The sequence below is a fragment of the Diabrotica virgifera genome, chromosome 10, assembly GCF_917563875.1.
Source record: "Diabrotica virgifera virgifera chromosome 10, PGI_DIABVI_V3a".
Taxonomy (NCBI): Eukaryota; Metazoa; Arthropoda; class Insecta; order Coleoptera; family Chrysomelidae; genus Diabrotica; species Diabrotica virgifera.
This window is the reverse complement of record NC_065452.1, coordinates 142,037,291-142,063,959: the sequence shown is the minus strand read 5'-3', so window position 1 is coordinate 142,063,959 and position 26,669 is coordinate 142,037,291. Positions and strand designations below refer to the sequence as shown.

At 34.1% G+C, this 26,669-nt stretch overlaps 1 protein-coding gene across 4 annotated transcripts in view; it reads right to left on the bottom strand.

The window, feature by feature from the left end:
* LOC114332769 (fibroblast growth factor receptor homolog 1) overlaps positions 1–26,669 on the bottom strand; it is a 219,043-nt gene that overhangs the window by 47,353 nt on the left and 145,021 nt on the right. For 3 of the 4 annotated variants that reach the window (XM_050663224.1, XM_050663221.1, XM_050663222.1), the window contains exons 3-5: positions 18,357–18,496; positions 17,907–18,300; positions 959–1,152 (exon numbers count right to left, since the gene is read on the bottom strand). In XM_050663224.1, coding sequence (XP_050519181.1) covers positions 959–1,152; positions 17,907–18,300; positions 18,357–18,496 — 728 coding nt within the window. The remainder of the gene's footprint in view (positions 1–958; positions 1,153–17,906; positions 18,301–18,356; positions 18,497–26,669) is intronic. The other variant, XM_050663223.1, reaches the window with a different exon arrangement.

The following is a 26,669-nucleotide window of genomic DNA, read 5'->3' as shown; positions in this document are numbered from 1 at the left end:
AAAAGAAAAATGCGCAGAAATAAAAGAATACCAGTAAATACATGATACTTTTATCACCCAAAAAATTTAAAGAATTAATTCACAATACAAAAAAAAAACAGGGAATACTGCAAGATACAAATGGGAAACTAGTATTGAACGCTAACGAAAAATTAAAGAGATGGACACAATACACCAATGAGTTGTTCAAAGGCAATAGAGCAGAACAGATGGAATTAGCAGATGGTGTGGTTTTAAAGATGTTTAAAGAGGAAATTAAAATGGGAATAAAAAAATAGCAAAACTAGCAAAGCAGTAGATCCAGACAAATCCCAGTAGAAAGGTTAAAATGCATAAATGATGCATTGATAGTTGTATAATAAAAAAAATTGGAAGAAGGAATAGACGATAGTCAGTTTTGGTAAAGAAACGGACTAGGAACCAAAGAGGCGTTATTTGCTTTTAATCTGATAGCTCAAAGATGCATGGATATGAAGGTGGATGTGCATGTTTGTTACATTGATTTTGAAAAAGCGTAAGATTTGATGATGATATCCATCCTCAGATTGGGAGGCGGCATTTAAAGAAGAAGAGGGTGATATGTCCATGACATGTTGTTACCTTATTAGCATTGGTATATTTTTATTGATAACTTCTTTCGGTATCGCTAATCATATCTTGCTACATTTTATTGATTAGTCTGCATTAAAACTATTTAAAATAATTAATATATAACTTCTATTTCTGAATCTGACATGTATCGACGATCAGAAAAACAGAGAATGAACAAGGGTGCCCACAATAATCTATCTAATAGCACTCACTCCTTGGTTATGCCACTTAATTTCACACCCCAAATATCTTCAGTTTAAAAATATATACAAAAAATCAAACATCTCGATTTTGAAATAGGTAGATTTTGTACTTTTCTGAGTAAGCTTAGAGCCTTCACCAAGAATATTTTAAAACAATTTTTAACCTGTTCTAACTGTATCCAATTCAAATTACTTAAGTCATCCTCAGTGATTTCAGTGTCATTTAACTTAAACCATTGAATGTAGGGTTCCAAATCCACAATGATTTGTGGGCATTCTAGGGTTATATTGGTGTAAGCTAAAACCGTTTGATTTTGAGGATATCCATCTTTAATGTACGGTTTTGAGGGGTATCGCTCTGTTCAAAAGAAATGTTTAATATGTTAAAATTTATACATTTATATGTGATTACATAGAAAAATACAAGATTAGTACAATTTTATAAGACTATCTTCCCGAATCATTAAACATTAAACAACATTTTACTACTACTATAATATGTCGGTTTATGACGTTCTCCGCCTTTTAGGACTTCCAATCGCCACTTCATCCAGTTGTTCCATAGGTCCTCTTCTACGTTTCTGTCTCTCAGCTCTTTGTCTACTCCTTCGCTCCAAATTTTTCTCAGTTTAGCTTTTCTAATGGCTACCTCGTTTTCTCGTTCCTTCTACTTACCATTTTAGTATTTCCTTGGGTATTCGTTGTTCACCAGGGAAAAAACCTAGCTCGAAAGAAATGGCTGAAGACAGGTAGAGAAGAACATCTGGAAGAATATAGGAGAAAAAAGAAAGACTCAGACAAATGCTGTACAGATAAAAAAAGATATGGACTGATGAAGTTATAGAAGAGTTGGAAGAAAACAGCAAGAATAATGTAAAGCTTTACAAATATATAAAATCACAAAACAAGAAGAAACCCACAGTTAAGATTGATACCAAAATATGGGAGAAATACTACAAAGAGTTATTTAAGGCGAGAGAAAGTTCTATCGAATATACAGAAGAAACAGACCTTGATGATGAAATCGAAAAGCCGTCATATGAGGACTTTTTATATGTGATAAGAAAAAAATCTAAAACAAAAGAGAGCAGCAGGCCCAGATGAAATCCCAAATGAGCTAATAAAACGAGGCGGAGAAGAACTACAACGGAAAATATACGATCTAATAATAAGGATTTGGTAAGAAGAAAATGTAACAACTATAGAGGAGTAACACTGTTAAACAGCTGCTACAAAATATTTACATCATTAATCAGACAAAAACTCTCAAAACCCATTGAAACTAAAATAGGAGACTACCAGCACGGATTTAGGGAGGGAAGGTTAACAATAGACGCAGTTCACATAATCACACAGCCAATTGAGAAATGTTACGAACATGATATCGACTTACACATCCTTTTTACAGACTTCAAGCAAGCCTTTGACAGCTTAACAAGACCCGACCTAATAGAAGACATGAAAAACCTAGATATACCAATGAAACTTATAAAGCTTACGAAAATGACAATGAGAGGATCGACTGCAGCAATAATTACAGATAACGGAATCACCAAAAATATAGAAATAGCAAGTGGAGTACGACAAGGCGACTCTCTATCAACCTCACTATTTAATGTCGCTATAGAAGGAACAATAAGAGCTACAGAAATAAAAGGTGCGATTATAACATCGACGTCGCAACTTGTGGCGTATGCTGACGACATAGCATTAATTAGCAGGAACCTAAACAGTTTAAAGGAAGAATTTACGAAGTTATGCAAAGAAGCATCCAAAAGGGGTTTAGAAATAAATCAAAACAAAACAAAATACCTAATATGCTCAAGAAAAAACCCAGTTAATATGATAAGCTCAAATATTGGTGAATATGAATTTGAAAAGGTAGAACATTTTAAATAATATCTTGGAGTCTCAGTTAATGGAACTAATGATAGAAGTATCGAAATTAATGAAAGAATCCAGGCAGGAAACAGAACCTACTGGAAATACAGTAACTTCCTCAAAGATAAGAAATAAAAAACTGAAAATTTACAAAGCAGCAATTAGACCAGTAATCACATATGGTGCTGAAATAATGTGTCTGACACAGAAAGAGGAAGAAAGATTGAGGATCCTAGAAAGGAAAATGATTCGGAGAATAGCAGGACCACAAAACTTAGGTAATAATGAATTTAGAAAACTCATGAACCACGAAGTAAGAGAACTTCTGAAAGGAGAAGTGGAGAAGACATCGTCAGATTTATCAAGGCACAGAGACTCAGATGGATGGGACATATAGAAAGGAGGAATCCAGTAGCCGTTATCAAGAAAATTTCCAAATGGAGACCTGTATCAGGCAGACCACGAGGAAGACCCAAAACTAGATGGGAGAACCAGATAGTGGAGGACCTTAAGAAGATGGGAGTCAGAGAATGGGTAACCACAAGCAAAAACAGGAACGAATGAAGAAAAATTATAGAAGATGCCAAGTCACACAAGGGAAGAGCCCAAAGAGGGCGGCAATCACTAAGCTAGGAATGTGCTAGGCCATGATGATTCATTGTTCGTCCATTCTTTGTATATTATGTCCGAAAAAGATAAGTTGTTTTGTCTATAAGTCATCCGTGATTGGTCGTTTGATTCCCTTTCTCTAATGCGTTCGTTGGTAATCCTTCCTCTTCTAGATCTTCCTGCTGCTCTTCTCCAAAAATCCATTTCCGTTGCTCTCAGCGTTGCCAGTGTTCTTTCTTGGTCATACCTCATAGCTTTATAGCATATAGCATGATACTTTTCACTATAGTCTCATATATTCTCTTTTTGTTTTCTCTGCTGGTAGATTGGTCCCATAAAATGCTGTTTAGCATTGTTATGGCTTTTCTACCTGACGTATTTCTTTCTCTTGTGGCTTTGTCTAATGTTCCACCGTGCGAAAGATTGATACCTAGGTATTTGTAGTGGTAGCTGTGCTTTATCGTGGCCATGTCGTCTAATATGAGATCTGTTATTTCTCCTCCAATGCACAAATATTCGGTTTTCTGTTTATTCACGGCATTCATATTATATCATACTCTTCAATTAATTTTCGGGCCATATAGTTTAAATCGTCATAATCTTGAGCCATTATTACTTGGATATCAGCAAAGTTGAGCGTATATACCATAGTGTTGGCGAGTTGTATCTCCATTGCCCTACTCTTTTGTTCCCATCTGTTTAAACTTTCGAGGTATATTTTAAATAAAGTGGGGGACAGACAGGCAACATCCTTATTTTAATCCTGTTGATGCTACATGTCAGATATATACAGATTGAAGAGGATTGGGGCAAGCACCGAACCATTTTGCAATTCCTTATCCTGCTTTTCTGCCTCCAGGAAAAAACCAATCGCACAGATCGTTAGATCAATGTAAGCTATCTTAGTTGTTAAAAGACGTTGAAATCCAGCTTCTGTATGTGTGGTAAGACTGAGCAGTTGATCTGTGCAGCTGCAATGGGAACGGAGTCTGCTTGCGAGTAGCACAAACTACTTGAAAGACTACTGAAGCCAAATTGAGCACAAAAAAATTAGCCCAATCAGACTTTCTACCTCTTTTTTGATTTTATTGGGTTTAAGCACTGCAATTATTTTTGCTTTTTTAAAACCCATTGACCCACACCCCGTTGCACTGTGGTTCCAAATATTCAAAAGCGTATATTGTTTACACACTTCGGAATTACTTTCGTTCTTTTTGGGTTTTTGGCATCGCTGATTACGAATCTGACATTACTTTTACTGAAAAACAAAATGGTGGATCCAACATGGCGGAAAGAAATTTAAAATATCAATCAAAACGCAAATGTTTTTGTCAAGTTTTGTAGTTTAAGGTCGTTGATTACAAATCTAACATTACTTTTTTTTAAACAAAATGGCGGATCCAATATGGCCGAAAGAAATTCGAAAATTTTATAATATAAGGGACTTTTGAAATTGCTGATTACAAATAGGTACATTTTCTTTATGAAATACAATATTCAGAATTACTTATGTACAACCGCCCATACATACTCAACAATCGCCAAAATCATGTAATATGCGTCATTTCCCACTCTTGCATTCAAACAACTACCAGCAATGCATAGGCAGTTATAGGCAGCTAAAACAAAGTAATTCTATATCTCCTTACTATATTATAATAAACATTAGTTGCAGAATTATGCAAAATTTTGTACTTTTTGAATGTATGTTGTTCTGAAGCTATTTTCTTGTGGCATTTTTACAATTTTAACTATTTATAATGGGAATAAGCCGCAATATTATTAAAAAATGATTTTTTATTAAATAATAAAATATTTTAATATTTTAATAAAAAATCATTTTTTAATAATATTGTGGCTTATTTCCCATTATAAATAGTTAAAATTTTGAATGTATCTTTACAAAATTTTGATTATTTCAAGTATATTTTCACTATTTATGCATTAACAAATTTAAGGAATTTATTGTTACTAAATCTTAAGTTAACTTCCATCTTACATTACTACATACTTAGGGCTCTATTAGTCTAGGTAACTGGTGGCGCAACTAGTGGCGCAACTAGTGGGCCCACCAAAGTGTGAGCACGGGCAACTGGTGGCCGAGAACAGCCACCAGCAAAAATAATAAAATGAATTGGAATTGGAAAAATAATCAAATGCAATTGGAAATTTGTTTGTTATCAATTTTACGAAAAAAGTTATTCTTCATAAAATGCTCTTAATAGTATAAAATATAAGATGCAATCATCAGATTCAAATTTTGTGAATTTTATACGAGGTATGTCAAAAAAGATGAATTTCGCTCAAGAGTAAAGTAACCTTATATTAAACAATATCAAAAAATGTTTTATAAAAAGTTCTAATTGAAATATTGTGAACTGTAAAGGTACTTTACTATTGGACGAAATTCATATTTTTTAACATACCTCGTATAGAATTGATAAAAGTTTATATATTATGATTGCATCTTAGATTTTAGACCATATAAAGCTTTTTGTAAAAAATAACTTTTTTCGTAAAATTAATAATAAAATACTAATAGATATTTGTAATGAAATGATGTTGGGTATCCGTAATTTAAAAAAAATTGCATTTTTTTTTTCAATTAGAATGATGTAATAAAATTAATGCGTCCCAAAACATAGTTTTTTTAATTCTTAACAACTTTTCATAATAACAATTTTCGATGTGAAATCTAAAGGTACTTTACATACAATTTTTTTGACATACCTCGTATAACATAGACTATGCAGAGCATTTTATAAAAAATATTTTTTTTTCGTAAAATTGATAAGAAAAAAGTTTCCCATATGGTTCCAAGTTACGCAGACATACTGTACCTATATATAAAAGCTCAATTTTTTTTAAATTTTCCAATTAACGTCACATTCGGATTCAGCATAATCAAAAACAAAATAGAAACATTTTTGATCAAGGTAAAGTGATGAATTCACCGATATTTCTAAAATATAAAAAGAGTTTTTATTGTTTAAACAATGAATAAACAATTAACGGCTAAATCTGCGAGAAGAACTTTTTAATATAGCATATTTTATAAATCAACAAAAAAGGTTTTAGAAAAATATACGCTTGTTAATAGAAAATATAGAAGTTAATAGAAAAGAAATACGAAGCACTCGATTACAATACAAATGGACTAGTGGTGGCCGACACCAGTTGCTCAGTCTAATAGGGTCCATATAACATAATGCCCCGGCTTGGTGGCGCCACCAGACCCGGTTACCCGGCTGGTGGACTGGTTCGGCCACCAGATCGACAACAATTTCTGGTGGCGCAACCAGTTGCCGTAGTCTAATAGGTCTCATTTACTTAAATGCCCCGTGACGTCATGAGTCACTGGTGGAGCAACTTGGTGGCGTCACCAGTTGCCTAATATAATAGCGGCCTTAAAGAAGAAGAACCTGCTTTACAGCGATACAATTGATAAACTACAGAACGTTTTACAGCGTTTTCAATATACGCGTTCTTTTTCACTTTCTCCGCCGGCCAAAATAACCTCGGACGTGGCTCACTTGTTTCTGAATTCTGAGCTATGAACCAGAATACATCCAGTCTGATGCTTATACCCGCGTAGTATTACTACTCTACAATAGTATGAGAAAACAACTGTAAACATGAAAATCCCTAGATAGGGACTATTTTTTCGCCTCATGACCACGTTTTCAGCATTTGGAACCACTACGCGTTGTAAGGATATTAGAGTAGTATTTTCTTAGTCACATTCTTGCGTGTCTCCCACAATGTTTCAGGAATTCTGCGTTGATTCCGTTAAATCCTGGTACTTCGTTCCAGTTCTTTTAATCCTATGGATTGTTCGGCGAAGATTCATAAGTTCTTTTTTAATCGTTTCCATTTAAATTTTAATTTAAGTCGCAGAATTCGTTTTGTATGCGCAAGCTACAACATTTGCTATTGCACTAGTGATGTTGAAAAAGTAACTGTTCGTTACAAAGTACTCGTTACTTACGAATACCGAAAGTAACGGTTACTGTACAGAGAGGCAAATCGTTACTTTGATTACTCTGATTACTTCGTACTAGAGAATTAACATATCGAAAAAAAAAACGGGAAAAATTGGAATTCCGTTTTTTTTCCAGACCATTGGAAAAATTGGAAAAAATGGGAACATTTGGAAGTATTTTTTAATTGAGACTTAAGTGTACTTAAACTAAGAAACTTTAATTGTAAGTGTCAAAACCGAAACTTCAAAGGTAGAAAGCACATTGTTTAACCAAATTGCTCAGTGGTATATTTTTATCTGAGTCTGAATCTGAATCTTCAGACCAAGCATCTGATTCGATCTCCGCTTCACCATCCTGAACGGATAACAACACAACATGATTTTTGTCAGTCTCTTTTAAAAGTGGATCTGGTCTAATATCGTAAATAAATATCTGTTTTTCGTTTATAACCAAATTTAAATGAATAGCAACAACTTATAAATTTTATCCTGTGATAACATATTTTTTTTTGCTTGTATATATGAGGCCGTGTAAAGACCAGTTTCTTTCTGAAGAGGCGGAAGATGGAGGTCCATTTAAAATTCGGGAGGCAATTGGCATAGTGGCTGCGATGTACATAAACCTTGTTACCATATAACGGGATTAGTACTACATATTTGCACTATCCCATAAAGAATTTCGACTAAAAAATCCAGTTTTTGTTCTAAAATTGGGCTAGATTTGCCACCACCTTCCCTACATCTAGGTTTAGGCCCAGTCTTTTCACCTCCGAATAAATAGTTATCGGGATGTTTATCCGGCAGATTACATGTAAATCTGGCAAATAAACTTCCCGATAACTAGTTATTCGGAGGTGAAAAGACCGGGCCTTAGTGAACAAGCCATTTCAGAAATGAAGACTATGGCGTCCATTAGTTGGTCTTCACTCAATTATACTTCTTTAAAGCGAGCATCAAGAGGCTGAAAAGTGAATCAGCTTAGAACAAAATTCGTAGCGTTTTTCAACATACATATTTTAGCAAGCTTTCGATAAGAGAACTAGTCTGGTTAACTTGTTGGGGATATTTTTTAATATTGTGTCTTTTAAATACCTACTTAAAGACAAAAGGCACTTCTGATAATATAGATCTATCGAATTCTACTAAATTTATCGATTTTGATACGGGATGCAGAATTTGTTTAGTATATTGTAACAAATGTCAATTTTTCCGAATTTTTCCATTTTTTCCTGTTTTTTTCCGGAAAAAAAACAGGTTTTTTCCTGCATCCAATTTTTCCGGTTATTTTAAATCTCTACTTCGTACTAATCGTATCAGAGCGAGTATCTATTTTTGAGTACTGTATCTACGATCGGTTGATATCGGAATCGGACCGGTATTCTACGAGTGTTCTGTATCAGTACAGTCAACTAAAATTATATCTATGAAGGGCGAAGGCTATGAAGAGTTTTATTTTTACATTTACTTTATTTAGTTTTACAGGATTACAGGGCGCTGAGAAGTAGCTAAAACAGAGGGAGGTAGATCATTTATATTAGAGGGAGTTGTTATATTATCGGATCTTATACTTATACGAAATACTGAGAAATGCGATTCTCGATATGATTACCGGTACTCAAATACAAAAGTAACAAAAGTAATTAAAGTAACCAAAGTAACGAATACTGTAAATGATTACTTTATACAAAAGTAACGATTTGTAACGAATACTCGAAAGTAACTATAATCAACATCACTATGTTGCACATCAAGAATGCGACTTCTTGGATTTAGAAGCTTTTATTGGAACTGGAACTGGATTTCATCATCTCTAGTTTTTGGCGCCTTAAAACTCAAATTTATCGTTTAAAAGAACCCCGAGAGCAAAACAGGCAGTTGAAGAGGCCTTGAGATTGCAGCCGTACCACTTGACTAACCCATCTATGGATCGGTGCTTCATAATGGGAACATTTAATTACTGATACCTTTTACAGAGGCATATCGAATAGATCATTAAGTCGACAATTCCGGCGACAAAAGAACAAATGCTTCGCTATTCTAAAAATTATTGAAATAAAAACGTGGGACGAAGTGTTACGAATATAAAATCAACCGAGAAAAACAAGAAAAATAACTTATAGACCGGGGCATTTAGCACAAAATAAATCGATTTTAAAATATAGCACCTTATAGACTTGCAACTTTTTGCATTGTATTCAGGATGATGCCAGGAAAAAAGTCTTTTATAGAAAAATAGGTGGAAATACATAATTGCATTTTAAAGTGCATAATATAATGCATCTAAAAGTGCATAAACATGTCGAAATAAGTGTATTAAGGGCCAGATTGGCCAGATGGATTACTCGGAGGGTTTTTGGGCTGCTAAATAAGGATGCACCATCAGAACCGACCACCGGTACACCTGGTGCCGAAAAATTCGAACTCTAGAAGATAACATGCCTTAGCCTTAGCAGTCACCTTGGGCACCAGGTGGTTCAGTTCTGATGACTTATTCGTATTCAGCGACCTCAAAACCACCTAGTAATCTATTAGCATACATTCAGTACCGAAAGTCTTCGAAACTGACGTTCTATAGCAGTGACCGCGGGCACCATGTGCTCAGGGAGTCGGTTCTTATGGCATATTCGTATTCAAAAATCCAAAAAACCCCTCGTGTAATCTGTTTGAATCAATTTAATGCCGAAAACCCTCAAAAATCTAGAAGATGACGTGTCTTAGCAGTGACACTGGGCACGGGTGCTCTTGGGGTCGATTATGATGGCGTATTCGTGTTCAGCGACCCCAAAAACCCCCCGAGTAACAAAATCTGGCCCTTAATATGCTTATTTTGATATGTTTATATACACTCCTGGCCAAAAAAATTGGGACACCTTAAAAATGGGTAATTTTTGATGTCTCGAATCTCCTAAACCTGTTATCCGATTTTAGTAATTTTTTTAGTATGTTATAGCCTTATTCTTTAAGAATCTCGATGTAGTAATATTGTTGCTAAAGATGTAAATGTCATCATATACCGGGTGTAACAATAATACTGTGTTTTTTCCTCAAAGTTCGGAACACTCTGTGGAATATTCTAGCATTTAAAAAATATTGAAATTAAAACTCAATTGTAGCCTTAGGCTTTCTTAACATTATGTTTTTTGACTCATTCACTTACGTTGGATAATAAAAAAGTTAGGTATTTTAACAATTAGCCATGTTCTTCATCAATACAGGGTGTTTCTAAATAAGTGCGACAAACTTTAAGGGTTAATTCTACATAAAAAAAATAATGACAGGGTGCTTTATAAGCATATGTCCGCAAATGCCTCGTTTTAGAAATACGGGATGTTGAATTTTTTCTTACAAACTGACGATTTATTTATTTCTCTAAAACCGGTTGAGGTATGCAAATGAAATTTGGTAGGGTTTAAGAGGTAGTTATTTTACATTTTTTGACGTACAACTAAAAATTTTATATTCACCATTGGCGTGCATACAGGGTATATGACCGGGTTATATGACCCTTATGCACGCCAATGGTGAATATAAAATACATAATCGTAGGTCAAAAAATGCACAATAACTACCTCTTAAAACCCACCAAATTTCATTTGCATATCTCAACCGGTTTTAGAGCCATAAATAAATCGTCAGTGTGTAAGAAAAAGATCAACATCCCGTATCTCGGAAACGAAGCATTTGCAGACATATGATCATATATCATACGGTCATTATTTTTCATGCAGAATTACCCCTTAAAGTTTGTCGCACTGATTTAGCAACACCATGTATTGATGAATAACACGGCTAGTTGCTAAAGTACATAACTTTTTTATTTTCCAACATAAGTGAATGAGTCACAAAGCAGAATGTTAAGAAAGGCTAAGGCTATAATTAAGTTTTAATTTCAATATTTTTTAAATCCTAGAATATTCCACAGGGTGTTCCGAACTTTAAGAAAAAAAACACAGTATTATTGTTACACCCGGTATATAATGACATTTACATGTTTAGCAACAATATTACCACATCGAAATTCTTAAAGAATAAGGCTATAACATACTAAAAAAAAAGAATGTGTGTGTACTTTGTACGCACCTAAGAAGTTATACTTCTATTATATGATTTCTTAAAAATAAATATACTTTAAACAGTTTGTTTTAATTCTTTTTAAACACCAAACTAATTTTGTGCTTACCGCTTTCAAAATAATAAAAAAAAGTAGGTATAGGATTGCACTGGATTCGAACTCAAGACCTCTCGATATCTTGCCGAATTAGTCGAGGCATTGAAGCACAAAAAAAGCCTTACTGTCGATTTCTGGCGCAGTAAGACGGATTTTAATGCAGTTTGGTGCGTTGGATTCGTGAGAATGTCAGGAAATTTTGTGAACTAATGTAATGAATAAGAAATCTGAAATTGCATTTGTGCATAAGAAAAATGCATTTCAAAAGTTCATTTTGAAATAGGCAATTATTATAAATTTGCAACTCGGTAAATAGTTGGGCAACATCCCGATTTATTATTTTAATTATTTTTAATCATTTTTAAGTCCATATAATAATAGTCTAAGATGTCAATAACCATTAATAATAAACAAAAATTTTTTCCTTATGGGGAATCGAACCAAGTACTAACACGTCCGTAACTAGATACACATACCGCTAGCCTACGCAGACACTTGCTAGACACGGACGATATTAGGTATAAACAAAAACAAATAGGTAAGTAAAAATTGTAAAGAAAATTACTACATACTTAAATGTATTATAAAATTAATATACTCCTAAATTTTAGAAGAAACATTCGTAAATAGGTACATTTATACAAAACACTCGAAAAATCGACACTTCAATCCTTCAATGCCTCGACTAAATGCTATACCAAATACGCTACGAGAACTGTGTCTGTATCGGTTCGGACGTACCTAATGACAATTCACGGTAACAAACAGACAAGTATAATAAATATACAATAAAATGTTTTAATAATACTCATCTTACTCCTGAGAAGACAAATCCAAAGACATAAAAATTATAATAAATATATTTACTAAAAAAACTAATATAATATTCTTTTCACACCTTTTCTTGCACTGATATATTTATACATAACTTAAAAGATTTAGCAACTAAACGCCATACTGTCTGTGTGCGCATGCGCACAGATTATGAAATTTTACTCTCAATCGCGCCTATAGAAGTATAACTTCAAAAATCACTAAAATCGGACAACAGGTTTAGGAGATTCGAGTCATCAAAAATGACCCATTTTAAGGTGTCCCGATTTTTTGGCCAGGAGTGTATAAATAGGTTTATGCACTTTTGGACGCATTTTATGCACTTTAAAATGCAATCATGCATTTCCACCCACATGCAAATTAATGGAGAGGAAATAGAACAAGTGAACCATTTCGAATACTACTTAGGAGTTACAACTGAAAAAAATAGCTTCAATAAGAAAGAAATTACCAGGAAAGCCAAACTAGCTGTATTTAAAACCATACTCATATATAGACCAGTACTGACATACGGCTGCGAATCATGGATACTAACTAGAAAACTAAAGAGTAAGATACAAGCCCTAGAAATTAAGTATTTACGAAGAGTTAGAGGAGTGACAATGTGAGACAGAATAAGTAACACAGATATACGGACAGATCTTAAGACGACATCAGTACTTGAGTATATTGAAGAAAAGCAACTAAGTTGGTGGCGACACATGAAAAGAATGAAAGATAACATACTGGTGAAGAAAATATGGGAAGCCAGGATACAAAAGAAAAGAAATAAAAGAAGACCTAGAGAAGATTGGGATGCAGCAGTCGCGAAAATCATTCAAAGGAAGGGAAAAATAATAGCAGAAGCAAGCAGATTAGCATATAACAAGAAACAATGGTCAACATTTTTGTACACACGTGAAAAGACGTGTCAGTCCCGATACTGAAAAGTAAAAGGGAATCAAAAGACTACAATATATATACAAAAATATATAATTAGTAGGAAATAACAAAAAACAAGTAATTGGACTTCGTAAGTCCTAGGTTTTCACCCAAAGTAATCGAAAGTAGAACTGGAAGTCGATATTTGAACGCTTCGTGTAACTTTGCGCCGATTGATAAAGGATTTTACTAATTTTGAGTCAATTTTAAGTTTGGGTCATAGTCATCATTGTTTAAAGAGAAATGACTTCAAAACCGAAACTAATGATTCAAACTAAACTTTTCAATACGCTTCGATTGATGTGTTACATGTAATATTTCTGCACTTCTGGTTAGAACTTTTTAACCAGAAATAATATAAAAACCAAAATTTTACATTTGTTCTTATCTTGCTAAGGCACGTCGAATGATATATCGCTTATACTATTTCAGTGACTTAAAACAGTTCATACGGTTGCAACTCTAAAACCGGAAGTCCGATGTCAAATTTCTCATCTTTATTACCATCCTTGGGTTATAAGGTTTTATTCGACACGTCATCTGTCATTCTATCAGTATTAATAACGGAGGAGATAGACATACGGACAGACAGTCATGAAACCGGAAGTATATATTTGTTCTTTTCTTGCGAAGTCGCGTCGAATAATATATCACTTGTATTATTCCGGTGACTCTAAAACAGTACTTCTGGTCGCATTTCTAAAACCGGAAGTCCTATGTTAAGTTTCTCAACTTTCTTGTCATTCTGCCTGTTATAGTGGAGGACTTATATTCGCAGTCGGATGGACAGACGGACAGACAGCCTAGGTCAAATTTCTCACCTTTAGTACCATCCTTGGATTATAAGCTTTCATTTGACATCTCATTTGTCATTCTACCTGGTAAAATTACGAAGAAATTATATTCGCGGTCGGACGGACAGACAGCCTAGGTAAAATTTCTCACCTTTATTACCATCCTTGGATTATAAGCTTTCATTTGACACCTCATTTGTCATTCAACCTGATACAATGACGTAGGAGTTATATTCGCGGTCGAACAGACAGACAGACAGACAGACGGACAGACAGCCTAGATCAAATTGCTCACCTATAGTAGCATCCTTGGATTATAAGCTTTCATTTGACACCTCATTTGTCATTCTACCTTTTATAAGGACGGAGGAGGTATATTCGCGGTCAGACAGACCGACGGCCAGACAGTCTAGGTAAAATTTCTCACCTTTATTACTATCCTTGGATTATAAGCTTTCATTTGACACCTCATTTGTCATTCTACCTGGTACAATGACGTAAAAGTTACATTCGCGGTCGGACAGACAGACGGACAGACAGCCTAAATCAAATTTCTCACCTTTTTAAGTACCATCCTTGGAATATAAGCTTTTATTTGACACCTCATTTCTCATTCTGCCTGGTATAAACGGAGGAGTTATATTCGCGGTCGGAGAGACCGACGGACAGGCAGCCTAGGTAAAATTTCTCACCTTTAGTACCATCCTTGGATTATAAGCTTTCATTTGACACCTCATTTGTCATTCTACCTGGTACAATGACGTAAAAGTTACATTCGCGGTCGGACAGACACACGGACAGACAGCCTAAATCAAATTTCTCACCTTTTTAAGTACCGTCCTTGGAATATAAGCTTTTATTTGACACCTCATTTCTCATTCTGCCTGGTATAAACGGAGGAGTTATATTCGCGGTCGGAGAGACCGACGGACAGACAGCCTAGGTAAAATTTCTCACCTTTAGTACCATCCTTGGATTATAAGCTTTCATTTGACACCTCACTTGCCATTTTAGCTGGTATATTGACGGAGGAGTTGTGATCACAGACAGACAGACAGACAGACAGACGGACAGACGGACGTGGATAATTCAAAGTTTTCACATTTTTTCAAAATTGGATGAAAACAACAAATATTAATAGTCCAGTCATCATCTCTAAAAACATACGAACAAGCTGAATTATTTTGAAAATGTCAATTTTGTGACCCCAAAAAGATGCAAAATGTTTGCCACTTCTACCCCCTTCTCCTCTAAAACACTCCCTCGCAGCGGGAGAAACGGAAAACATCGATTTACCTAGAATCGGTATGCCGTAGAAAAAAATGTTTCAGACAAGAAATGTAGCCGAGATATTTTGAACAAACATGTATTAGTCCAGGGCGCATCTGTTTTGAGATGGACGTTGAGAGGTGACTCATATTTTTTTGCAGAAATTTCTTGGAATTAACTCCTATAATAATAATTGAGTTATCCTCCCACTCAAAAATGTCGGGAACATTGTTTAATTAATCAAAATGTCAAAAAATTAAGGAAAAATTCGATTATTTTCTTCGTTTTTTGATTATAACTTTCAAAGTATTCACTCCAAGAAAAGTTGCGTAATTAAATTTCTTACAATATAGGATTGGTTACAAATTTTAAAAATTGTCACCCTTGTTGCAAAGTAGCAATAATTGCGAAAAAACCATAAAAAAAAACAAGTATTTGCATTCTACGTTTTTCAACCATTTATGCTCACACTTAGGACCGTCATATTTTACCCAGAAAAAACTTTATGACATAATAAAAGAACACAGAAAATTTATTAAGATCGGTTCAATAGATTTTGCAAAATAAATTTTGCAATCCAACTTTCGCAAAAAAAATTCATTTTTTCAAAATGTCGCAGGACTGAAAATAAAGCAGGTAGCAAGTTGATTTTTTTTGCATATATAAGAATACTGTACCTTTCATTTGCAATTTTTAAAATTAAAATCCATTAACTTCCACGGCGTCAGGAATTTTGGTAAATAAACATTAATTTTTGGTGCTACGCGCAGGACAGCGGTGTTCGATTCACACAAGTTGATTTCCACCAAAATTTCCTCCAATCTTTATCTAATATATTATTTTCTTACTCTATATTTTGTTGTATTTTAATATTTTAATTCCACAAAAATCAAACTAATTTGATTATTGTTTGTGAAATATTGCTTAAACAATTACATATGTTTAAAAATAATAAACTTTTATTCTCTAACTTAAAATATATGAACAAGGAAAGTTTTTTCCAAAAAAGTGTTATTTCAAAGGAAAGAGTATGTGTTTTTATTTTGCAATAAACAAATTTATTTATTTATATCGAAATGTACTAAAAATTAAAATGTATCAATCATTATCAAAGGTCATTGGAATGCCCCATCAGAGCAAACTATCCGCAGTCCTTCGCGTAGCACCAAAAAATAATGTTTATTTAAAAAAATTCCTGACGCCGTAGTGGTTAACCGACTTAAATTTTGCAAATTGTAAATGAAAGGTACAGTATTCTTCTATTTGTAAAAAATAATTCAACTTGCTGTCTGCTTTATTTTCAGTCCTGCAACATTTTGAAAAAATAATTTTTTTTTGCGAAAGCTGGATTTCAAAATTTATTTTACAAAATCTATTGAACCGATCTTAATGAAATTCGCAGTATTCTTTTCTTATATTATATAGTTTTTCTAAGTAAAATATGAAGGTCCTAAGTGTAGCATAAATGGTTGAAAAACGTAAAATGCGAATACTTGTTTTTTTATCGTTTTTTCGCAATTATTGCTATTTTGCAACAAGAGTGACAATTTTTAAAATTTTTAACGAATTGTATATTGTAGGAAATTTAATTACGCAACATTTATGTCAGTACAACTTTTCTCGAAAATGAATACTTTTAAAGTTATAATAAAAAAACGAAGAAAAATATCGAATTTTTCCTTCATTTTTTGACATTTTGATTATTTAAACAATGTTCCGGACCTTTTTGAGTGGGAGTATAACTCAAATATTATTATATGAGTTATTTCCAAGCAATTTCTGCAAAAAATATGAGTCACCTCTCAACGTCCAAATGTACTAATATTTTTACAGATGCGCCCTGGTCTATATGTAATGAATGTAGAATGAACTGTTTCCTCAGAAATAACGCTTAAAGCGATCGGCGATTTTGAATATCAGTTACGCGCGAGATATCAATTTTTAAATAATGGTATCAACTAATCGGTAAAAATTCGATATCTTTTGATAAAAGTATCCTATCCTATCGACAAAAATTAAAATTCGTTTTAAAGGTGAAAACTGCAGTTTTTGTATGCACTTTTGCATTTTGCCGCAAATGGTGTCAGTTTCTATAAAGTTGTTAAATAAATAAACCTTGCGCAATTTTTGTCCCATAAGATCAGTAAAATGTCTTCCATTGATCCAGTCGCTGTGGAATTTCCATTTTTAGAACCTAATTTTCAAAACCTATAACATGAAATTTTGATTTTGAGTTTTGGAAACAAATATGAGGCATTTGAAATGTACTTAAAAAACGATGAATTTAAACGTTCACATTGCAAACGATCTCACGTCACAGGAAATGCTTTCAAGAAGAGATAGCAATGAGTGAAATCCCCCCTCCCTCCGTAAATGCCAAAAAATCATAATTTAAAAATAAAAATCGACTTGCCCATTTTGGAAAAATGAATTTATTTCCATAATTTTGTCCCTCACTGTATAATAGATTATTTAATGTGATTCAAAGTGAAGATGTCTTCAAAAAGAAATAAACGTTTTTAAATATCTCCAAGATTTTTATATACTTGTCTAAAATAATTTAGTCTCTATAAATCTGCCCCTGTATAAAGAACGTAATGGGAAAATAACGATCACAAGAATATTGTTGTTAAATATTTGATTTAGGTACTTACCTACTACATCCACGGCAAAAGTAAAATTGATACATCCAATGATGTTACACACTAAACAGGTATAATTTCCTTTATCATTAGGAACCAAATCTTCCAATGTTAACGAGAAGTGGTTGATTTTGATATCTCCTAATTTCCTTGTAGGGGGAGATTTGTCATCTCGATACCACGTGATATTCGGCTTGGGATTTCCCTCAGCTCTACAAGTGAGCCTCACCATGTTTCCGGCAGGCTTCACTAATAGCTTCGTCATTTGGTTTTTTCGTGTAAAATATGGCGCTTCTAACACAGTAACGTTAAACTTTTTAATCAAAAAAGAATTATTCGCCAAACATTCATATATGCCACTGCCATGTTCTTTCGGTATTAATGTAAACGAAGAGGGAGAGTCACTCTGAAAATAAAGTCAGTTATAAAATTACAAAATCAAATACTTTATTGCTATGTTACCTCTATATTTGTTTCCGGTCCATCGCTATTATTTAAATATTTCCAAGTTATTTGGCCCTCGTTTGTTGGACACACAAGTACTGTTGTGTTGGGGCTTATTACGGTGACATTTTGAAGGACGTCAACGTCCTCATCATCACCTGAAGGAAATTAAATGATTAACATTAGAAAAAAAAATGAGAAGATGGGTTTTAATAATTCTTTTTGCATTCGATTCGTGAAGGCGCCAGGAAACTTTGTGACCCCGAGCCATGATATAATATTGAAAAACTGCATACAAAAAATGCCTTCTTAAAGAGCATCTCAAAGACACAATAAAAAAATTCAGAACATCATCAATTATTGGCGGAAATGAATGTCAATTTTGTTACTTGTGGGTTTTTGGGGTCAATGAAAACGAATATGACGTCGAAAATGATCTCCGGAGTACCTACTATTTACCTCGTCTTGTAGAATTTTCGGTAAATTCATTAAAAAATTAGTCAAAAAGCATTACTCGGGGCTGGGGGGGGGGGGGGGTTTGGGGTCGCTAACGACGAATATGACATCGGAAGTGATTTCCGGAGTATCTGGTGCCCAGGGTACCTACTGTTTACCTTGTTTTGTGGAGTTTTCGGCAAAAAATGTATTAAAACATTTTTGCGTCAACGTCAAAAATTATTACTTGGGGGTTTTTGTGTCGCTGACGACGAATGTGACATCGGAAGTGGTCTACAGAGTACCTGGTACCCAGGGTACCTACTGTTTACCTCGTTTTCTGGAGTTTTCGGCAAATTCATTAAACAATTAGTCAAAATTCATTACTTGGGGGGTTTTTGTAGTCTCTGACGACGAATATGACATCGGAAATGATCTCCGGAGTACCTGGTGTCCAGGGTACCTACTGTTTATCTCGTGACTAATGATTTTTGACTAATTTTTTAATGAATTTGCAGAAAACTCCAGAAGACGAGGTAAACAGTAGGTACCCTGGGCACCAGGTACTCCGGAGATCACTTCCGATGTCATATTCGTCGTCAGAGACCCCAAAAAGCCCCCGAGTAATGAATTTTGACTAATTTTTTAATGAATTTGCCGAAAACCCCAGAAAACGAGGTAAACAGTAGGTACCCTGGGTACCAGGTACTCCGTAGATCACTTCTGATGTCATATTCGTCGTTAGCGACCCCAAAAACCCCCGAGTAATTATTTTTGACTAATTGTTTAATACATTTTTTGCCGAAAACTCCACAAAATAAGGTAAACAGTAGGTACCCTGAGCACCAGGTACTCCGGAAATCACTTCCGATGTCATATTCGTCGTTAGCGACCCCAAAAACACCAGAGTAATGATTTTTGACTAATTTTTTAATGAATTTGGCGAAAACTCCACAAGACGAGGTAAACAGTAGGTACCCTGGGCACCAGGTACTCCGGAAATCACTTCCAATGTCATATTCGTCGTAAGCGACCCCAAAAACACCCGAGTAATGATTTTTGACTAATTTTTAATGAATTTGCCGAAAACTCCACAAGACGAGGTAAACAGTAGGTACCCTGGGCACCAGGTATTCCGGAGATCACTTTCGACAACATATTCGTTTTCAACGACCCCAAAACCCCCGAGTACCAAAATTGAACTCATTTCCGCCGATAATTGACGAGTTCTGAATTTTTTTTATTGTCTGTTTGAGATGCTCTTTAAGAATGCATTTTTTGTATGCAGTTTTTCAATATTATATCATGGCTCGGGGTTACAAAGTTTCCTGGCGCATTCACGAATCGAATGCAAAAAGAATTATTAAGATCCGTCTTGTCGTTTTTTTTTTCGGAGGTTCAGTGCTTTATTGCTTCGACTACATGAAATTTAGTGGAAGATTAGAGATACTGCTATTGACATACTTGGAAAAAGTTCACGAAATAAGTTTGAAAGAGACAATAATAGGTTTGTTCTAGCAAACAGTCAAACTAGTCAGAAATCGTCAGCAAACAGTCAAACTAGTCAGAAAACGTCAGCAAACAGTTAGTCAGTGAGAGAACATAATACAGTCACCAGTGCTATCCCCTCTACTCGCGCTGGTCGACTATTCGCTGATGGTTTCAAACCGTTTGAAACTGATGCTAGAACAAACCTAATATAAACAGTGGCAAGAAAATAGGTTGGAGAGAGATCTTCAAACTACACTGTTGCCAATATGGAAGCAACAGTACCTAGTAGTAGCAGAAAAGCTAAAGCTGACCACTCCCGGTACTGGGGCGTCGTTCAATTTTGTCGAATTCGACTAATTGGCAAAAATTTTGATCGTATGTGACCGTGCATCCAACAACATCGTACAATTTGACCACAGGGAGACTGGCCTGTCTGCTGCAGTAGTGCAGAATTGCTATTATCGAAGATATTGTCGAACGACACCGCAGTACCGTAAGTGGTCGGTTTAAAGCAGACGTGTATACAAATGTATGCGATCAACTTGATACCAGGGAAGAAGAAAAAAATGTATATAAAATATTAGAATTAGTATTAGAAGAGACAGGAACAAGTTGGCTAACAGGTTTATTTAATAGCATTATGAAAGTGGGACAAATGCCAGATGAATGGAGAAGCAGTATATTAGTACCTGTTTACAAAAACAAGAGAGATATACAGCAATGTACAAACTACAGGGCCAAAAGCTACTTTAGTACCATATGTATGAGTGAGTAACTAGTGTTAGGACAGGTATAGGTGAGACTCACAAATTTCATGTGAAAGTAGGATTGCACCAAGGTTTGGTGCTTAGTCCTTATTTATTCCCATTAGTGTTGAATCATATAACAGCGAAAATACAGGGTAACATTCACTGATGCTTAGGGGCTGTCCATTAATCACGTGAGGCTCGAAAGGGGGGAGGGTTCCATAAAAAATCACGAAACATCACAAGGGGGAGGGGGGTCTAGTAATAATATCACGTATATTTATTTAAAAAAAAAAAAGCCCGAAACTCAACTGAAAAGTGGCGTTACATGTATTTATTTTTTCGTTAAATGCACACAAAATTCGAAAGTGGCATTGGTGTGACTGATAAAAAAAATCATTTCTCATTCTAATATTATATGAACCCAAATTTCTGTAGTGACACGGGATACTTTTACATGGTAATGGTAAATTATTTTAAGTGCCTACGATAAAAAAGGACTTTCAGATCTTTTGTTTTGAATGCACCACCAGATGTTTCCACTTAAGCGTCGTTTAAACACAACGATAAGTCACAGCAACTAGTTGTGATGACAAGTTGAAACACTGTTTAGACGCTGCGATTCAATGCGATACCACCTTCAACCCAACTCCAACTTTGATAAGTTGTGCGATGCACCGTTTACACACAATGATAAGTTGCAACAACTCGATTGACCTTGATAAGTTGTTTGATTTATCGCTGTGTTTAAACGACCCTTTAGAAATATTGGTCAGTCTGCCGTCTTCAATATGGGCTTTTAGGCTTAATATTATAATGTATTATACCTACTATCTAATGAATTGATAAAGTGGTGGGAGTTATTCTGTTGTTTTGGCACTGAATATCTACGAATCTATGTAAGAATCGGAGGCACATTTCTTCTTGGATCTTAGCAATAGAGTATTTGACATATTAAAACTTATGTTTATTGTTACAAAATTTTGTACAGGGTGATCAAAACATTATACTATTCTATTAATAAACTCAATATTTTAGCTCATGTATCAATACTTCAAAAGTATTCAACATGCCTTACACAACTTTGTCAAGCATTATCCAGAGCAATATTTATCTTTACAAATGCACCTGGTATAGCGCGTTCAATCGCGTTGAGAGAAGAATGGCGCCTTTCAGCCGGGAATTATCTGGACTTACAATTCCGCATGATTCTTATGGAACCCATTTGGATGAACAAGGGAGAACAAAAGATCATTACCTTGAAAAGAACTTTCAGAAGGCTGGTGAAGTTCTCTCAGAAGTATGGAGTAATATGGTTATTGACGGCCATGGCGTCGTAGCTGAGTATGTCAAGCCAGATAACATTGTTGAAAGTTTTATTCCAGATCTGTCTTCCCAGCAGTGGTATAGCAAGCATGTGTGAGAAAGTCAATATTTGCTTTAGATATATAATATGCGGAGTTCTATACGATTCATTCTTTCGGAACGCTTCGTTATACCTCCTTACCAGATTTTGCAGTCGTCCGGTGGCCTATATATTCCAGAGCCTCAAGAGCATCATGACAACTTCTGCGACGGTCTCTCGAAATTACTCCAACGTATCAAGGCTTCGGCAAATTGATTTATATGACCTGTAGTGCCCTAGCCTGCAGAAGGACCATCAGATACTTTTGAAAGGACATGTCAGCTGTGTGCACTGGACTTCTGTACAAAGAAAATAGCTAAAGCGCATGTGAATACTTGTCACAAGCAACTGAATCTGAGCAATAACACTATAGAGATGTACATGCACAATGTTCGTCCTTCCTGCATCCTCACGCGACGATTGAAATTGAATGGTAGATCGAGAGATTCTCTGCGTAGTGCGCGAAAATAATGACTCCGAGTGGCTTGATGAAACTGATGTTGATCTTCAACAACGCACTGTGCCAACAACTGACTTGATAGATGCTTATCCAGTTATTGATGTTGAAGAAAGTCTTGCTCATTAGTGATCCCAGGGTACCGTACATTAAATAATGTTTATGTATAATAAAAATCAACCTGCAACCTTTCTGTCTACCTCTAAACGTTCTTTAATTTTTTTATAAAAAAATTAGATGATAGTTTTTTCTCATGATCATCTTTCAGTGCGTCACAGTTTTTCGATTTCTTTCTAACGCTTTAAATTGTATATGACAGAAAAAAAGGCACGTCGGTGATTACTTTGGTAATTATCCTAGTTCGGTGATTATTCTAGTTGTCGATAGATGGCGCCATAATAAAAAAATAATTTTTTTTTAATTAGATAATAATATTACAAATATATTCTCTATAATTTATAAGACTATACAAATCAAAGAAAATACCATTTTATAAATGCAAGAAACACATTTGATTTGTTTTTATTCCAAATTGAAAATAAAATGTGACAACTGTCAGATTTAACTAAAATGTCATGTTAGAATAAATGTCATAAATGTGTATCATCACGGACTTACGCTTTTTCCTATCATTTGTTACGCACTGAAAAATGCTCATGAAAAGGACAATATCTACCTACTTATACGTGTATTTTATAGATACCTATTAAAAAAATAGATTTTTTGTAGATCCTAAAAAATACACGTGATATAGGGGCAGGGGGGGGTAAATCTTAACCCTCACCATGTATCACCAATGGGGAGGGGGGGTTAAAAAATGCCAAAAAAAAACATCACGTGATTAATGGACGGCCCCTTAGTATATGCTGATGATGTAGTGTTAGCAGGAAATGGTGAAAGCAATTTAGAATAAAAACTGGAGTTACTACAAATAAAATGATATCTTTGGATGATGAAATAATGTGAAAAGTACTAGTTTTAAGTACCTAGGGTCGGTATTAGCGAGTAATGGGGAAATAGATGGAGATGCATACAATAGAATTGGCATTAGATGTAGATATGAAGTGAAAGAACGCGAGTGGTGTTTTGTGTAGCAAGAAGATTCCAATGAAACTGACAAGAAAATTTTATAAAACGGCCATAAGATCAGCTATGATGTAATGTTGGACAGTTAAAAAGAAACAATGAATACATATGGCGGAAATGAAAATGCTTAGATGGATAAGCGGAGAAACAAAAATATGCAGGGTGGTTCATCTTACTCGCCTAGGTGTCTATACGGAAAACCACTTGATATTTAAAAAAAATTTCTTCACAGAAATATACAGGGCCATTAATACTACAATCTAAAAATAATGTGAATTATACAGGGTGCTCCAAAAAAGACTGGTATAACAAAGTTATATTTTTAACTTACGGAATGCCCTATATCTGATGACATTATTGAATTGACCTTGAAAAATAAGCTATACTTTCATAAGGGTTTCCTATACCTAGATACAGAGTATTTTGATTTATTTCGATTTTTATAAAAATGTAAGGTTTTAAAAAAAAGTAAATATCTACGAATCTAAGAATCAGTAACAAATTCTTTCTTGGATCTTAATAATTGACTATTTAGCATACTTAAGCGGATGCTTACTGCAGCAAAGTTTCTTACAGGGTGGTCAAAATATGAGATTGTTCTATTAACAAATTCAAGCTGTAATAACTTACTTATTTTAAATGGAACACCCTGTATCTTACTAGTCTATCGCGTAGAATCGTAGAAAATATACTTAGCTTTCAATTTGTATTAAAGTTTCCTATACCTATCTTTTTACAGGGTGGTCAAAATATTAGATTGTTCTATTAACAAATTCAAGCTGTAATAACTTACTTATTTTAAATGGAACACCCTGTATCTTACTAGTCTATCGCGTAGAAAATTTATTAAGGTTTCAATTCTTATAGGGTTTCCCATACCTATCTCCCTTTATTTGGTAAATATTTAAAGATTTCCTAATTTGTAACCTTCAAAAATTAGAATTAAGTAAATATGTCGTGGTTATGTACAACACATCACCAACACTGGCAATATACTTAGACAAGATACTGTCATTAATGAAATGTTCATTGTTATCATGTAATCACACAGAGTGTTGTATTATTTTAGTTGATTTTGGCCTAAATGTGACATTGAATAATATATTTATATTAAACTGCACCTATACCTGCATCTATATTAAACCCCTATATTAGATGCCGTATTCTGGAAGATATTTAAAATATATTTCATTCCGTATAAGTATTTTCTATATCTTAAACCGACGCTTATTAAGTAAATTTAAGAACACCACTTTTGTTTGAATCTTTGAATCGCAATTACAAACAATTAAACGCAATAGCTACTATGACGAAAACGAGCCTATTGTACAAAAATATGTAAAAATGGGTATTTACAGAATAACATGGGAATTTATATTTACAGAATAACATGTGTATTGAGAATGTTTACATGGAATTGAAGAGATTTTAAATATCTTCCATTATAAAGAATATAATATCTAGTATGTCATTTAAAATCAGAACACTCTGTGTGATTAAATCATAAAAATATGAATTTTATTAACGAAAGTATCTTGACTAAGATATTTAAGTATATTGCCGGTGTTGGTGATGTGTTGTACATAACCACGACATAGGTACTTAATTCTAATTTTTAAAGCTTACAAATTAGGAAATCTTTAAATATTTAAAAAAGAAGGGAGATAGGTATAGGAAACCCTAATAAGAATTGAAAGCTAAGTAAATTTTCTATGCGATAGATTAGTAAGATACAGGGTGTTCCATTTAAAATAAGTAAGTTATTACAGCTTGAATTTGTTAATAGAACAATCTAGTATTTTGACCACCCTGTAAAAGATAGGTATAGGAAACCCTAATATAAATTAAAAGCTAAGTAAATTTTCTACGCGATAGACTAGTAAGGTACAGGGTGTTCTATTTAAAATAAGTAACGTATTACAGCTTGAATTTGTTAATAGAACAATCTCATATTTTGACCACCCTGTAAGAACTTTTGTTGCAGTAAGCATCTGTTTAAGTATGCTAAATAGTCTATTATTAAGATCCAAGAAAGAATTTGTTACTGATTCTTAGATTTGTAGATATTTATTTTTTTCTAAAACCTTACATTTTCATAAAAAACGAAATAACTCAAAATACTCTGTATTTAGGTATAGGGAACCCTTATGAAAGTATAGCTTATTTTTTAAGGTCAATTCAGTAATGTCAACAGATATAGGGCATTCCATAAGAAAAAATATAACTTTGATATACCACTCTTTTTTGGAGCACCCTGTATAATTCACATTATTTTTAAATTGTAGTATTAAAGGCCCTGTATATTTCCGTGGACAAATTTTTTTAAAATATCAAGTGGTTTTCCGTACAGACACCGAGGCGAATAAGATGAACCACCCTGTATACAATTAAGAAAAAGTATATTAGGGGAAGTTTAGGGGTGACACCAATTAATGCCAATTCAATTATATGTAGATAGATATAGATATAATTCTTATTTCGGCCTCTAAATTTTCAAGGTGATTCCTTTAAAACAAAAATACATGTGTTCTGTTTGTGTGCTTTCAAATGTCCATCTTACCAGTGTCGTATCAATTAATTATTTAAATTCAAATATATATTAGAGAGAGGCCCTTGATATATGTTTTTTGGTTGGTTGATTGTTTTTATTGATACAGGTTGGTTGACTTTAAATATAAATCATCTCCAATACACAAAAATATGGTAAAAAG